The sequence below is a fragment of the Saccopteryx bilineata genome, chromosome 1 (assembly GCF_036850765.1).
Source record: "Saccopteryx bilineata isolate mSacBil1 chromosome 1, mSacBil1_pri_phased_curated, whole genome shotgun sequence".
NCBI lineage: Eukaryota > Metazoa > Chordata > Mammalia > Chiroptera > Emballonuridae > Saccopteryx > Saccopteryx bilineata.
In genome coordinates, this window is record NC_089490.1 from 148,870,321 (window position 1) to 148,887,357 (window position 17,037).

At 53.2% G+C, this 17,037-nt stretch overlaps 1 protein-coding gene and 1 long non-coding RNA gene across 4 annotated transcripts in view; one reads left to right on the forward strand and one right to left on the reverse strand.

Moving 5' to 3' along the window:
• Positions 1 to 8,518: 8,518 nt before the first annotated feature.
• PDE4A (phosphodiesterase 4A) overlaps positions 8,519 to 17,037 on the forward strand; it is a 50,153-nt gene continuing 41,634 nt past the window's right edge. For 2 of the 3 annotated variants that reach the window (XM_066273227.1, XM_066273243.1), the window contains exon 1: positions 11,302 to 11,827. In XM_066273227.1, coding sequence (XP_066129324.1) covers positions 11,526 to 11,827 — 302 coding nt within the window. In that variant the 5' untranslated portion in view covers positions 11,302 to 11,525. Of the gene's footprint in view, positions 8,656 to 11,301; positions 11,828 to 17,037 lie in introns of those variants that run through there. The other variant, XM_066273270.1, reaches the window with a different exon arrangement.
• On the reverse strand, positions 9,828 to 11,179 carry LOC136320175 (uncharacterized). Its single transcript, XR_010728270.1, has 2 exons — positions 10,836 to 11,179; positions 9,828 to 10,395 (listed from the first exon to the last, which is right to left on the reverse strand). It is a non-coding gene; the product is annotated as an uncharacterized lncRNA (long non-coding RNA).

Consider the following 17,037-nt stretch of genomic DNA (forward strand, 5'->3'; position numbering starts at 1 on the left):
ATCCCCCCTGCAAGGTAAGCTTCCGGCTGAGAGCTGCGGTGGGGAAAGGGTACCGGGTGCCCCGGAGGGAGGAGGCCAGGATGGCGGTGGCTTCCCCCGCTTCCCAAGAAAGCCGGGGCCCCCAGTATGCCCATTGCGGGCTTCAGGCCTGGGTCCAGGCTGGCGGTGTGTGGGAAGGTCTCCGTACGCTGGGGATTCCCGGGGAGGTGCGGTGTTCTCTCCCTGGCTTCAGAGGCTGGAGATGCCCGACCGTTAAACAGGGTCCCAGGAGCCTTTGCTCCTAGAATTGGGGACCGGGCACCGAAAGCTCCCGCATTAGCGCCAAGTTTTTTATAATCTGCCAACAGAGCATCTCCAGTCCTGGAGACAGAAGATGGAGAACCCTGAGTTGTTTTGTACTGTCCTTTGGTCGTCCCCGCCTCCGCCCCCGCCATCACCCCTGCCCCAGCTTACCCATCAGCGCATCCCCTGCAGCGTCTCTTATACCTGTGAGGTGGGGGAGGGGGGCTGGTAATGCTCCTCTGAGCTATCCTAAGTTTCCTTTGCAGCACCCCACAGCCACACACTCTTAGCTGCAGTGGGACGACTTTGCCTTCCTGAGCCTCAATTTTCCCACCTGCAAAGTGGGTAATGACGCATCAAGGTCATGCATGCAAGCCTGTCCTTGCTTCATCATTTATATTGTAACTCATTTCACACCTATTGACCAAGTGCCTACTATGTGCCAGGGCACTGTAGCCAGGCTGTGGGGCTGCAGCAGTGGAGACCAGCTGGGTCCCTGCTCTACCGGCACTTAAAACTGGTAAGGGAGCAAGATCAGTGTGTAGACAGAAATACAGTGATTTCAGACTGTGAAGACTAAAATTCCATTGGCGCAGAGAGTGGCTGGGGTAGTAGGATGGTGGTGCTGGATTACATGAGATTTCTGGTTTGTATCTACTTTCCTTGTTTACTTCAGCTCTATGAAGGCAGGGCCAGGTCCAAATCAGTGCTCAATAAATGTTGAATGATGGTAGAGCGTCGGCCTAGCGTGCGGAGGACCCGGGTTCGATTCCCAGCCAGGGCACACAGGAGAAGCGCCCATTTGCTTCTCCACCCCTCTGCCGCACTTTCCTCTCTGTCTCTCTCTTCCCCTCCCGCAGCCAAGGCTCCATTGGAGCAAAGATGGCCCGGGCGCTGGGGATGGCTCTGTGGCCTCTGCCTCAGGCGCTAGAGTGGCTCTGGTCGCAACATGGCAACGCCCAAGATGGGCAGAGCATCGCCCCCTGGTGGGCAGAGCTTCGCCCCTGGTGGGCGTGCCGGGTGGATCCCGGTCGGGCGCATGCGGGAGTCTGTCTGACTGTCTCTCCCTGTTTCCAGCTTCAGAAAAATGAAAAAATAATAAATAAATAAATAAATAAATAAATGTTGAATGAATTAAAGAGGGAATTAGATTAAGGCTATCTCCATAGCACTTTAGATCAGGAAGGAGGCTTATCATGAACCAATCTATCCATCCTCCTATTTTACAAAGGAGATGAGTGAGTCCCTATGACCCAGAAAAGGGAAAGAAGTTGCCAAAAGTACTACAGGGAGTTGATGAAGTGTCATCATTCCCATAAAAGTGAGGATGGTTGAAGGAATGACTATCAACATCTGGGAAAGGAAGACAGTAGAAACCAGACTAGGGCACAGAAGGTACCCATGATACCCAGCCAGCATTCACAATTTTTCAGTGCGTGCTACATGCCAGGTCCTGGGGACACAATAGTGAACAGAACAATACTCCCTGCCCCTATGGAACTCACATTTAGTGGGGGAAAGAGAAATAAATAAATGCATAACAACAAATTGTAATTAGGACAGCTTTGACAAAGAAAAATGCAAAGGTCCTCTTTAGGTTGGACATCCAGAAAGGCCTCCTGGAGTTGAACTACTCTACATACACATGTACCCATCCAGACAAATGTAATCGTACCCTATATTGAGAACCTAAATAATGTGCCTGAGACCACATAGCTAGTAAATGGCTAAGCAAAAATTTGATCTCATATTTGGCTTTTTTTTTTTTTTTTTTTTTTTGTATTTTTCTGAAGCTGGAAACGGGGAGAGACAGTCAGACAGACTCCCGCATGCGCCCGACCGGGATCCACCCGGCACGCCCACCAGGGGGGGCGCTGTGCCCACCAGGGGGCGATGCTCTGCCCCTCCAGGGCGTCGCTCTGCCGTGACCAGAGCCACTCTAGCGCCTGGGGCAGAGGCCAAGGAGCCATCCCCAGCACCTGGGCCATCTTTGCTCCAATGGCGCCTCGGCTGCGGGAGGGGAAGAGAGAGACAGAGAGGAAGGAGGGGGAGGGGGGGTGGAGAAGCAAATGGGCGCTTCTCCTATGTGCCCTGGCCGGGAATCGGACCCAGGTCCCCCGCACACCAGGCCGACACTCTACCGCTGAGCCAACCGGCCAGGGCCAAATTTGGCATTTTAAAAAAAGGTTTTATTTATTGATTTTACAGAGGGAGGAGAAAGAGGGATAGGAAGAAAGATGTATCAACTCATAGTTGCTTCATTTTAGTTGTTCAATGATTGCTTGCTGTATGTGCCTTGACAGGGCAAGCCCAGGGTTTTGAACTAGCAACCTCAGCGTTTCAGTTTGACGCTCCTGTCCACTGTGCCACTACAGGACAGGCCCAAACTTGGCATTTCTAACCATTTTGAAAAGCTGCTTCTTCTTGTATCCACATCCACATACCACCCTCAACCCACCCCCACACACTCATCACAGTCACATAGACATACATCCAACCTCATACTCACATAGAGAGATGTATCACCCTGTCATCTACTCCTGCAGATATGGTCTGGTCTCAGCTATACAAACTCAGACTCATATAAAGTTCCACCTATCCAGTTGCACATGCTTTGCTGTATAGAAAGTTATGCACACATGTACACACAAACATACTCGTAGCCTCTAAGTTTTTCCTAGCCCTGCTTTAGTACCAAGCAGGGAGCTTGGCAGGCTGGGATGCTCAGGGCCAAGGTTTGGACAAGGCCTTTGTCCTCGCTTCCTTCACTCTTGTTGGCCACCCATCCCCTATCCTTCTGAAAAAGGTGGGGAGAGGAGATTTTGGGCAGAATGAAGTCAGCTGTCCTCTGTCAGGCCAGGCCAGGGGCTCCCAGGCTGGACTGCAGCTGACTGGTACTGATAAATCAGGTGGGGAAAAAGGCCTCTGTCTGAGCCTGGTGCCAACTGCCCAGAGCAGCCTATTCTGCCATCTGGACCTGTCTCCCCCATAAATCCTACTGCCTGGAGGGGGGGGAAGCTGGCTTAGAGGCTGATGCCCTGCCTCCTGTGTCCAGCTTTCTGATAAGACTGATGTCTGCAAATGTGCACAGGTGTCAGGACAGTGGTAACCTGTGTGTTTCTACCTCTCTTCCACAGCCAGTGGGCTCCTCTGGCTGTCTACTCCTCCATTCTATCCTTCATTCCACAAGTCCTTGAGCACCTACCGTGGGCTGTTCCAGGCACTGGAGATATAGCCAGGATTGGCTACAAAATTTGCAGGGTCGAGGGCAAGATAAAAATGAAGCACCCCTGTTCAGAATTATGAAGAATTTCAAGGCAGTGATAGCAGCACATTAACCCTTCTAAGCATGGGGCCCTGTGGGACTACACAGTTTACATGTCCATGAATTAGTCCTTGATACAGCTAAAACAAGACAGAAAAATCTTCTGCTCTCGTGAAACTAAGGGGTTGTGGAGATCAGAAACATAAAGACATGTCACAATGAGAGCTAAGAAGAAAAAGCAGAGTGAGGGGCAAAGAGAGATGGGGTTGGGGAAGGCATCTATGTCAGGAAAAGGATCTGGTAGGAGTTGGCTTTGAGCAAAGACCTAAAGGAGATGAGGGAATCAACCAGATTTATTCATTCATTCAAGAGCTATTTGTTGAGCACATACTATATGCTAGATTGGTCCTAGCAGGGGACAAATCAAACCAACATCCTGACCCCATATCCTAATTGAAGGACAGGTGAAAGCTAATACAAATAGGAGGTAAAGTCTATGTCTTGTTAGAATGTTACAAGTGTAAAAAATAAGAGTCAAGGTATCTCAGGGCGGTGGAGGGGCACATGATATCTGAGGCTGATTTTCTGGATGGAAGGAACAGCAAGTGCAGAAGCCCTGAGGTCTGAACATGTTCAGAGTGTTTGCAGAACAGCAAGGAGGCTGGTGGGGCAAGGGGGAGGATGAGAGGGAAGTGAGGCCTCTGTGAATGTACTGCTTTCTCCCATGTCTGTTTCTATATTCACGTGAATCAAAAATAATGCTGATTCTTATTATTACTATATAAAACAGTGGCTAATCTTTTGTGAGAACCTACTACAGGGGATCCTCAAGTTACAACAGTCTTGACATACATTTCCAGTTTACGATTCTCACTCCCATAAGAACTTTTAAAAATTGAGACATGAGTGTTTCAGCTTACGCCATTACTGTCCAATTTATGGACTACGTGGGTGAACTAGTTTGGCTGTGCACAGCGGAAGAATATACAGTAACAATGCCTTTGAGAGCAGGAGTTGGAGTCCCCCAATACACTTACCTATGCCATTTTGGACCGTTAAAAGCGCAAATGTAAAAAAAAAAAGCGCAAATGTTCCATTTGTGTTAGGCTAAGGTGTGTTTCGACTTACACCAAAATTTGGGTTACGTCACTGTCATAGGAATGGAACTATGTCATAACCCAAAGACCCCTTCTTTACCAGGCACGTGTTCAGAACCTTACATGTACTTCTTCACTTCATCTTCACAACAACCCTCTCAAGTAAGTGTAAATATTATTCCCATTTTACAGACAAGGAAGCAGACTCAGAAAGGCTGGGTGACTTGTTCAAAAATATATAACTAATAAGTAACAGAGCCAGGATTTGAATGGAGGTTTGTCAGTAGAATTCTGGAACCTGAGCATGGTCCTTGCTTGCCTGTCTGACCACATGTATCTGTCTGCATACATGCCTTTCTTATTCATTCAGTGTTCACTGAGACTATGCCTGGGGGACCTAAATGATTAAATAGGTAGCATTTCTTGCCCTCACGGAGCTTTAATAGGGAACATAGGTAATTACCCGAAATGATGAGTGCTTTAGTGGGGGCAGAATAGGAGCAGTGAGAGCCCAGAACATGGACTGGTTCAGTCTGCCTAAGAAGTAGGGGTATCTTTAAGCTGTCTTTGTACATTCATCCATTTGTTCAACTGTCCAACAACTGTCTGTTGCAGGTTTACCTAGTGGTAAATACTAAGCTGATGGGATGATGTTTACATTCACTTCTACTAGTCAACATTGAACTGAAGTGATAACTAATGTAATAAAGTAAAAAAGAAAGAAAGAAAGAAAGAAAGAAAGAAAGAAAATAAAGAGACCAAAAAAAAAAAAGTGGTAAAGTAGTCCATAATAGATCTACTAGGAACTTTATAAATATGCTATTGAGTCCTCAAATAACAACCAGACATTGAACAAATATTTAGTAAGAGCCTACTATGTTCCAGGCTTAGTTCTAGGCACTGGGGATACAGTAATGAATAAAATATTCTTTTTTTTTTTTTTTTTTGTATTTTTCTTAAGTTGGAAACGGGGAGGCAGACAGCTCCCACATGCGCCCCACCGGGATCCACCCAGCACGCCCACCAGGGGGCGATGCTCTGCCCATCTGGGGCATCACTGTGTTGCAACCAGAGCCATTCTAGTGCCTGAGGCAGAGGCCACAGAGCCATCCTCAGAGCCTGGGCCAACTTTGCTCCAATGGAGCCTCGGCTGCAGGAGGGGAAGAGAGAGACAGAGAGGAAAGAGAGGGGGAGGGGTGGAGAAGCAGATGGGCGCTTCTCCTGTGTGCCCTGGCTGGGAATCAAACCTGGGACTCCTGCATGCCAGGCCAACGCTTTACCACTGAGCCAACCAGCCAGGGCTGAATAAAATATTCTTGCCCTACTACAGCTGATATTCTATTTTGAGAAGAGACAGATAATAGATGTAATAAGTGAATTATATAGTATGTTATGAGGTGATAGTGCTGTAGAAAATAGAGCAAGATAAGAGGGATTAGGAATCCTGAGGGCCTAGCAACTTTAAACAGAGGTGCAGTAGAGAGAAACCCCTGAGAAGGTGAGTTATGAGCAAAGACTTGAGAGGTATTTGAGGGGTCTGTGATTATTCAAGGGTAAAGTATTCCAGGCAGACGGAACATCAAGTGCAAAGGTCCTGAGGCTGGAGCGTGCCTGGTGTGTCCAGAACAGCCAAGAGACCAGTGTGGACTATGAGAGTGAGCCATGGGGGGAGTAGGAGGAGTTGAGTATAGGAAGGTGACTGGGCACATCCTACAGAACTGTGTGGGTCTCCCATTGGGTACTTTGGTTTTTCCTCTGAGTGAGGTGAAAGCCATGGAGGGCTCTGAGTAGAGGAGGGACATGATTTGATTTGGGTTCCAACAGGCTCCCACAGATTCAGATATTAGCAGCATTTATTAAGCACTTAATGAGTGCCAGACACTGTTCTGAGAGAATTCAACATGATCTGAACTCATTTCATTCTCACATGGACCCCGTAGACATTATCATTTCATTCCACAGAGGAGAAACTGAGTCTCAGAGTGTTTATATCACTGAGCCACGGCCACACACAGAGCAGTAATTTGCAGCGCCTGGGTGAGGTTAAGTGAACCAACAGCCTTTCCCTCCCCCAAGCTCTTAAACAAGGATCACCAGCAGCAGATCGCACTCAGCATCCGGAGCTGCGTGTGTGTCCCTGTCTGTTTCTATTTCCACGCGTTCCTGTCTGTCTCTGTGTGCCTCTGCCTGCGCGTCCTCCATCTGTGTCCAAGCCGCTGTCTCTCTGCACCCGGCCCCCGCACGTCGGAGCTATTTCGGGTTTAGGCTTAAAGGCCCAACAGTTACGAGGAGATGCTTCCGCCAGCCCCCGGCTCAGTCCACTCGCCACATGTGGCAGACTGGGAACTCCGGGTCCTCTATGGAGGATCGATCCCGGGGTTAGAGCCTGAGAGAAGAAGGGTCCCCCAGCGGCCAACCCGGGCATTGACGCTGTCTGGACCCCAGCCATGCGTCAGCTGTCACTGTGGCAACGGGTGGCAACGTCACAGGCAGTGCATCAACAGCCTACTGACGTCACACCCCGGGAGAGACACTTGACCAGGGACGGGGTGAATTCCAGGCCCTGCCAGTAGGAGGAGCCCCAGGGCGCTAATGGTGAATGTTTTTGGCTTGGTCCTGCAGGAGACGCTGGCCCGGGCCGACATGGTTCCTGCAGCCCTTACGGAGTACTAGGTTGGCGGAATGAAGGAGTCGCATTGTCCTGTCTGTGGCCGGGACCCCAATGAGGTGTGAGGGGCGGGGGTTAGGCTGGGGAAGGGTTTGTGTCGCGTGGTGGACAGGCGCCCTCTAGTGACCACAGCTGTTCACTAAATTAAGTGGTCACAGGAGTCACAACCCCTCCTAACGCCTCAGTTTACTTCTTCGTTCCGTTATACTCCTGCTGCCCGGATGAAGAGCCCCTCAGCCTATGGGCAGAAGGCAGGGTCTTTATGGGGCTTCTGAAGTCGGGAAATTGTGGGTGGAGCTGTGGGTGAGGTCTTGAGAGTCTCAGATGTGAGAGGAGTCCAGACATTAAGACCAAAAGGGTACTGTTTAGACATGGAGGGTGGGAAGAGACCCTAAAAAGGTGATGGGTTAGAGGAAGCTCATGTCAGGGACAGTGTACAGGCATGAGGTTGAAACACAAAGAGGGAGCCCAACAAAAAATTAGAGCTGAGAAGGGGAATCCCTCAGAAGTAAGGGGTGGGAAGGCACCCTCTGTGGGAGGGATCAGTGCGTGGCTCTCATTGAGGGGGGACACAAGGAGCCTATAGCCCCACCAGCCTCTCCCAGGTGGCTAGGAAGAGGCAATATTGTGGAGAGGGCCTCACAGCTAGCTACCTAGCCAGGCCACACAACCCATCCTGCCTTTGTCCCTCCTTAGAGGCCAGGGGAGACCCCTGAACCCAGCCATGCCAACATGCTTGGGGCCGACCTCCGACGCCCTCGCCGTCGCCTCTCCACTGGTCCTGACCTGGGCTGGGCAAATCCTGAGCCCTCAGACACTGCAGTCCCTGTACCTCCACGGCCCACCACGCTGCCACTTCTGATCCCTCCGCGGATTTCCATCACCAGAGCCGACAGGTAGGCAGGAGGGGGACCAGGCTGCAAGGTAGGGTAGAGGTACAGGGCCAGCTTGTCTAGATCCAGCTACCAGCTTTTTCTGTGCTCCAGGCTCTCTGCATTTTGCAAAATCAGCTGAAACATCTGGAGTCGGTGGATTAGGCTGTGACACCCCTCCTCCAAGGTGCCCCATTGCAGTCTATAGAATCCCTTTCATTTTTCAGCTGCTTGAGTCAGTAAGGTGCAGGGTTTGGAAAGGGCTTTCAGCCCCCCAACTCACAGTGGTAACCCCACATTCAGAGTGCTGGGACAGGCTAGGGAGCAGGCATCTATGATCAGTCGGCTGTGCACTTCTATTTACCCTCCTAGGAGGATTCTGTTTCTTCCAGGCCTTAAAGGGGAAGGTGGGATCCTGGAGGAGGCCTGGACTGGACTGGCATTTTTCTTTCTTCTGGGAAGATATGAAAGGTATCTGTGAGCCTTTACATTGCACTCTCTTGCTATTTGTGTGTGTGTGTGTGTGTGTGTGTGTGTGTGAGAGAGAGAGAGAGAGAGAGAGACAGAGAGAGACAGACAGACAGACAGAGGGACAGACGGACAGGAAGGGAAAGAGATGAGAAGCATCAATTCTTTGTTGTGGCTCCTTAGTTGTTCATTGATTGCTTTCTCATATGTGCCTTGTTGGGGGGGGGGGGCTACAGTAGAGTGAATGACACCTTGCTCAAGATAGCAACCTTGGGCTCAAGCCAGTGACTACAGGGTCATGTCTATGATCCCACGCTCAAGCCAGTCAGATGAGTCTGCACTTAAGTCGGCGACCTTTGGATTTTGAACCTGGGTCCTCTGCATCCCAGTTTGACTCTCTATCCACTGCACCACTGCCTGGTCAGGCTCTCTTGCTATTTCTCATCGGGGTCCTCTCAAGGTACTCCAACCCCCATCTTGGCCCAAGTAAGAGTTCAAAAGCCAGAAGACAGCTGAGCAGGTCCAGGCTGCTCTGCCCGCCCCTCTCCGGCCTGTTGCTGCCCTCCCTAGGCCACCACTGTTTTCTGCAGTCTTGATCTTCCCACCCTTTCATCAACTCAATTGGAGGGCTACAAGGTCTCTCTGTTTGCGTCAAGGTATAATGGTTCATTGACAAGTGGGGGGAAGAAGTGACTGTCATTCCCACCTGGGGTGGTCTAATGTACCTCCTCTACCCCCCCCCCCCAAACAACCTTCTCACTTCTGCATCTTCAGAGACTGATCCATCTCAGCCTCAAGCTACAGCTCCAACTACCAGCTTGGCCTACGGTCCTGTGCCCTCCTTCTTCTGCAACCTCCCTGTGGCCTGATATCCCCCCCACCCCCCATCTCCTATCCCGCGTTGCCCGTGCTGAGCTCTGGCCAACGTTTCAGTCCCCACCCCCAAGACTTTGGCCCTGCCCAGGACCTACAATTGATCTTGGGAGGATTGTCAGCCCTTGCGAATCTCCTCGAAGCCCTCTGACTATGTGCTTGCGGGAGGGTCCCTGAGAGAAGTAGGGGACACACCTTTGACCTCTGGGATACCCCACGACCACTGCTACTGATGGACAGCCAGTTCTTGCCATGTTCCCACGCCTGGAGCCCCCTCTGGGGGAGAAAAGCGTCTGCGGGGGTTGGAGACGGGCTTTTTTATTTTATTATTATTTTTAAATATAAGAACAGTTACGGGGGTTGGGGTTGAGGGGAGGCTCAGTGGCAGACGGCACGGCCTGCCCTGGAGCCTGTGAGGGGGTGACAGTAGGGCAACAGCCTGCTTTTGTGGACTCGCACCTAAGTCGATTAACATCTGAGCGCCTCCGTCGGGCGGGTGGGGCACGGGGGCGATCCCCCTGCAGGGCTGCTGCAAGGGCTCGGCTTGGGCCCCGACGGGGGAAGGGGGACAACATTCGGATCCCGCTCGCTTTGTGCTCGCGCTCGCTCGCTTGGCGCAGCGCTGGGGGAGGCGGGAGCGTGAGTCACGGAGTCTCCCGATTTAGGTGCCGGAAGGGGGGGGGGGGCCTCTGCAGGCCGGAGCCGCGGGGAGGAGGCGCGGCTGTTTACTCCGCTGAAAAGGGCACAAGGGTGCATTCCGCGGCTGCCGGGGATCTATCTCAGTTTACCTCCTGCAGAAGCGCTTTAGAAAAGGCAGCCAAATACAGATCTCTGGACGGGAAGCCGGGGAATCGGCCACCGGGTGTCCTCCTGGAGCCACAGGGGAACCAGAGAGACACATTCGAAACACCCTAAAGCTGTCCAGGCCAACCACACACACACCAACTCACATGGACTCCTTAGGTACGACAGTCAAACAACGGAGACTGAATCGCGTGCACAACTCCGCAAGCACGGACCGACCACACTACACACTCAAAGGCGTGGGAACACTTGCAAAACCCCTAAGGCAGCCGAACGGACCCCGCAGAGGCGCACACTTCCCCAACAGGCAGCACACATGTGTGCACATCCTTCACTCACAGACACATAACATACAGCAAAATCCAAAGAAACAGGCAGACCGCAGCAGCCAACCACGTGCGCGCGCGCACACTTTCAGGACACTAAAAACATAGGAAACCCTCGGAAGGGGCCACGTGCGCGCACATCCCGCCCCGGGCACACACCATCACCACCCTCCGACCCACCGACAGGAGATAAGCCGCACACCGACGTTGCCGGCCGCAGGCATCGCGTCCGTGCCACCAGGACCACTTGACCGCTTTCCACACATGCCCCCAGGCCTGGGGTAGTGGCGAGAACATACAAGCACCGGGCTCCGCCCCCGCCATGATGGACAGACTGACTGACACACCGGCAACCAGTCGGGTGTCTTCTCGATCGGATTAACCGTTTAACTCCTTTCGTGCCGGTGCGAGCCGCTGCTAGGCAGGACACTCTGGAGAAAGCTGCGCTCCGGCACCCCCTCCCCGCCTGGAGCTGGGCTCTGCGTGGGCGGGAAGGCCCCCCCCCCTCCCTCCTTGGGTGACTGCCCCCCACTGACGGGGACTGAGGAGGAGGAGGAGGGGGGCGGTACTGACAACGGGGCGGGGCGGGGCGGGGCGGGGGGGGGGAGCCGCGGCTGGCGCGGAACCCAGCGCTCAGCGCGTAGAGCGCTGCCGGGCACGAAGCAGAGCGCCACGCGCGGGCTGGAAGCTTTGGCGCCCGGCCCGGGGGTGATCGGCCCGTAGCGCCCCCGGGTCTGTCCCCGGGGCGCCATGGCCCCACCGAGGCCGGGCGCACCTACGGGGCCCCGGGCGCGTCGGCACTCGCGCAGCTGAGTAGGGTGAAGCGTGGAGAGGCTGGAGCCCCTTGGGGTGCGTGTGGGGGCCGGCTACATGGAGCCCCCAGCCGCCCCCTCGGAGAGGAGCTTGTCTCTGTCTCTGCCTGGGCCTCGGGAGAGCCAGGCCACCCTGAAACCGCCTCCGCAGCACCTGTGGCGGCAGCCGCGAACCCCTATCCGTATCCAGCAGCGCGGCTACTCGGACAGCGCGGAGCGCTCAGAGCCGCACCGGCCCATAGAGCGCGCTGACGCTGTGGACGCCGGCGACCGGCCGGGCTTGCGCACGTCTCGCATGTCCTGGCCCTCGTCCTTCCATGGCACTGGCAGCGGCGGCACCGGCGGAGGCAACTGCAGGCGGTAAGACTCCCGACGGTGGACGCTCGCGGAGGGAATAGGCGCGCGGGAATAGTGCAATTCGCCCCGATGACCGCAGGGGGGCGCTGTGGTGCGGGCGGGGTCAGTGTGACTGGAGGGGAGGAGATGGGAGCGGCGCGGAGGTTTTTTTTTCTATGTATGTATGTATGTATGTATGTATGTATGTATGTATGTATGTATGTATGTATGTATGTATTTTCCGAAGTTAGAAGCTGGGAGGCAGACAGACTCCCGCATGAACCTGACCGGGATCCACCTGGCAAGCCCACCAGGGGGGGAATGCTCTGCCCATCTGGGTTGTTGCTCCATTGCGGCCAGAGCCATTCTAGCTCCTGAGGCGTAGGCCATGGAGCAGTCCTCAGCGCCGGGGCCAACTTTGCTCCAATGGAGCCTTGGCTGTGGGTGGGGAAGTGAAAGATAGAGAAAAAGGAGAGGGGGAAGGGTGGAGAGCAGATGGGTGCTTCTCCTGTGTGCCCTGACGGGGAATTGAACCTGGGACTTCTGTACGCTAGGCTGATGCTCCACTGCTGAGTCAACCGGCCAGAGCCAGGCGTGGGTGAATTTATAATAGTGCACTAGACTCGAAGCTTTCTAGTGACACCATCCTGAGGTCGACTTAGGGGGCTTCATGCTGCCTGTGGCATTAATGGGATATGGATTGAGGACTGTAACTTTAAGGGTCTAGATCCCTAATTGGTGACAAGTAGACAGTGGCTCGGCTGGGTACAGCTGGAAGCACTGTATTGAAAGCTAGATTAATAGTGTGAGGGTGTCCTAGGGGGCACTCTTTAGGGAGGCACCTGCTAGAACCAGTGTTTCTTCCAGGCTGAGGGGCTCTTAGGGTTCTTCTAAGTGGTGGAGGACTATATGGGATGTGGGGGGCATTTGTGACCTCACTCTGAAGCAGCTGGAGTTAGAAATCCAGAGAGAGCCTCTTTGAAGAGCACTGTGTTGGGGGACTGTGTGCTAGGTGGAGCACCCTTCTCAATGCAAGAGAGAGTTAGGGTTCTGCAGCTGCACAGAGGGGGGAGCAGGGTCCAGTGCGCGCACAGTTCCAGCACAGGGGGGAGGATTCCCTGCCTCCCCAAGTGACAGTGTTAGTAAGGGGGTGTGTTGGGCTGGCTCTGACTGTATCCTCTCACTGATCTGACTTTGCTTCAGCTCTTCAGCTGTTGGGGTATGACCAGCTGTGGCTGTCTTGGTTGAGTCCTGTCATGATAACATGGAGACTGTGTTTCAGGAACAGTGTTGTGTCGGTGGGACTGTGTGTGTTCCCAGGATAGTGATTTTGTGACTGTGTGCCTCTGGAACAGTGATTGTGACTGTGACTACTGGAATACTGTGACTATGTGGTTATATGTGCTACCACGATGTTGTGATTGTGTTGGTAACTGTATGTGGTGTTGGGATGCTGTGATTGTGATAGAGTGAGTTGGCCAGCTCCCAGGACAGTGGTCATAACGGTGACTATGTGTGCCGCTGGGACAGTGACTATGACAGTAGCATTATGATGTGTACACTCCCTCGACAATGTGATTGTGTCAGCAGTACTCAATTCTCCCTGAGAAACTGAGATTGAGACATTCTGACGTGCTCTTGGCTACCTGGTGTCTGGGAGTCAGTGCTCTGACTTTCAGGTGTGTTCCTGTCTGCCTGGCATGCTTGTCCTCTAACCACCTGGTGTTCCAGTGGTGCTTGAGGTCCACCTGTGTGTGCTCTGGTGACATGTGTGACTGATGGCTTTGACTGTGTGCTTTACCTGGGCCCTATGGGTGCTACTCTGCTTGAACATCACTAAGATTCAGCCTCTCACTCTGGAGTTCCCATGGGAGGCCCTTTTAGGCCGTGACCCTACTATTCTAGCTCTGGGGACCTCCAGCAGGTACCACAGCCTCTAGGCTACCTCTTTTCGGCACACATCCAGCCCCAGAACCCCTTCCCCCACCGGCAGCCCCTCACAAATAGCCTGCTGTTTCCCAGAGGGAACTGGAGAGGAGCTGAAGGAAAAATAAAGCTGGAATCAACAGGAAATGCCAAGACCAAGGGCAGCATGCCAGGTCACTGTCCGAAGAGAACAGGGCGGGGGTGGGGTGCAATAGGAACTGTACTTTAACTCTTTTCAAGGCCCCAAGGATTTCCCAGCCTGGTCTCTGGGGTACTCATTCTTGGGGCACAGTGGCTGAGTGGTAATAATCATCATTATCATAGTAGTATCTATAATAGCTGACTCTCAGGCTCCATGTGGGGGAACTATCCACAAGTCCTCATTCCCAGTGACTTGTGAGGTATTCTTGTTGGACAGATGGGGAAACTGAGGGCTCAGAGGGGCAAAGACCCTTCTTCTTGCCCACACTCACACAATCATGAAATGACAGAGCTGAGATTCCAGCACAGGTCTATCTGATGCCTGTGTGTCCTGGCACAAGGCCTCACTGAGCCTTCGCTTCCCCATTTGTAAAGTGGCGCTGTTGTCAGTACTGCGCTATGGGGGTCAGTTTAAAAGTTCTGTGAGATTGGGGATTTGGGTAAAAAGTGAGTGCGTGAGTGCTCAGTTGCTAGTCATTCAGGTACCTGGATTCTGGAGTAGAGGTGGGGCCCGCCTAGACCCTGCTTCTGCAGGATGGGAAGGAAAAACAAGACCCTCAACCACATTCCGCAGGGGCTCAGGTTTCTGTTTCGCGGTGGCCTGTGTAGCTATTAGGGGCTGTGGTAGGATGGGGGGCACTGGTGCCAGCATCCTCCCCCCACTCCCAGGCAGAAGGAGGAAGGGGGAACTGAGAGGCCGCCAATGGGCACCCTGCCTTTTAGAGTGGTGCATTCTGCCAGCCTAGTTCTCCAGAAAGGGACTCTACTAGTTTACACAGAGGGTTCCAGAGTTTCCCATGTTGGAGTTCATGCAACCCCCCAAAAAAAGAGGGTCTAGAGAACTCTCCAGACTTGAGTCATAGGAACCCCCAGAGAAAGGGCACTGCTCCCCATCCGAGATGGCATCTTAACCCCTCCTCCCCCCCCCCCCCCCCCCCCGCTTCCCCCCCCCCCCCCCCCACGGGACCTGGGAATGTATGAGCCTGCGCTCCTGGCGCCTTGCGGAGCTGAGTCATGGTACCGCCACGATCTGTCATGAGGCAGATGGAGCGTGAGGAAGAGGACTCTAGTGGTGAGGTTGGGGGTGGGGGTCTTGCCTTAATTGCGGATGAGCCAACATTTCGTCTCCCCACTGCCCCACTTTGGACCCTCAAATCCTGCCTGGCTCTAGGAGGGGGTGGAGGCAGCCGGACTGGGGTCTTTCTCTGGCTGATGATCTCTGCCCATTTGGATCCTCGCCTCTCCTTTTGTCTTTGGCGCTCCTATGCTCCTGGTTGTGTACTGGGAGCGGGTGTCTCCGCGCGCCCCCTATTGGACAAGGAAAATGGCACAGGCTAAATGTGCACTGGGAGTCGGGATCTGCCTCCGGGACTTTTCTCAGAGCAGAGCAAAGACGCCGCAGCCCTCACTGCCGGGGGTCGGGTGTTATTCATGCTTATTGAGCGCCTTGGAATGCGGGCGCCACGCCAGCCAACCGACCGCTATGGACGAGGTCTGCGCCTTCCCCAGGTGTATTGGGACCAGGCCACCAACCCCAGCCGGACGCGTTGGAGACCGCCGCCTGGCGGATAGAGAGGAATTTGGTGGAAAAGTTGAGATCGCGGAGTTCCCGTCTGGGCTCCGTGGACTTGCATGTCTAGGCCTTGTAACACGAACCTGCGTTTTTTACAACCAGCATCTTTGGCTTTCCATTCCTGCTAAGGAAACAGAGATGAAGAGGCCTGCTCAAAGTCACACAGCCAAGAGGGGCAGAATTGAAGTTAAAAACTAGGCCTCCTCAGCTCCAGACCAGTGAGTGAGATTCAGATTGTGCCCCTTTACTGCCCATTTACTGTCTGTGTGACCTGGGGCGAGCGACCAGACTTCCCTGTACCTCAGTTTTCTCATCAGTATACCAAGCTGAAGAAGATCTGCCCATCCTAGGGTTGTGGTAAGGCTGAGATGGCTGACATCAGGACTGGACAACCAGGAGCTGGTGGAGTTTTTTTTGTTTTCGTTTTTGTTTGTTTGTTTGTTTTTTACAGAGGCAGAGATAGACAGGGACAGACAGACAGGAACGGAGAGAGATGAGAAGCATCAATCATCAGTTTCTCGTTGCGCGTTGTGACTTCCTAGTTGTTCATTGATTGCTTTCTCACATGTGCCTTGACCGTGGGCCTTCAGCAGACCGAGTAACCCCCTGCTGGAGCCAGCGACCTTGGGTCCAAGCTGATGAGCTCTTTGCTCAAGCCAGATGAGCCCGCGCTCAAGCTGGCGACCTCAGGGTCTCGAACCTGGGTCCTTCCGCATCCCAGTCCGACGCTCTATCCACTGCGCCACCACCTGGTCAGGCTATTTTATTTTTTTATAGAGACAGAGAGTCAGAGACAGGAATAGACAGGGACAGAGAGAGATGAGAAGCATCAATCATTAGTTTTTTGTTGCGCATTGTGACACCTTAGTTGTTCATTGATTGCTTTCTCATATGTGCCTTGACCGTGGGCCTTCAGCAGACCGAGTAACCCCTTGCTCCAGCCAGCGACCTTGGGTCCAAGCTGGTGAGTTTTTGCGCACACCAGATGAGCCTTCCCTGTCCCCAGGGTCCTTCTTTTTCTCCTGTCCCAGTTATTGGGCTCCAAGGACTGGGATTTTTGCTGCTAAGGGGATGGTATTCGAGCACAGACCTAGATGAAGTGAGAGGGGATGGTATGTGGGTATCTGAAGGATGAGGGTAATAAGCAGAGGGAACAGCCAGTGCAAAGGCCCTGAGGTAGGAGTGTGTTTAATATGTTGGAGGAGATGCCTGACTTGTGGTGGTGCAGTGGATAAAGCGTCGACCTGGAAATGCTGAGGTCGCCGGTTCAAAACCCTGGGCTTGCCTGGTCAAGGCATATATGGGAGTTGATGCTTCCAGCTCCCCCCCCTTTTCTCTCTCTGTTTCTCCCTCTCCTCTCTAAAATGAATTTTAAAAAAATATGTTGGAGGAGAAGTAGGGAGGCAAGCGTGTTCAGCGCAGAGTGAGCAAGGGGTGAGTGAAGGGATATGAGGCAAGGAGGCGATGGGGCAGCTCATGTAGGGCCTTGTAGGCCATGGTCAAGGTTAGTTTTAGGCCTCAGTTTACATTTGAC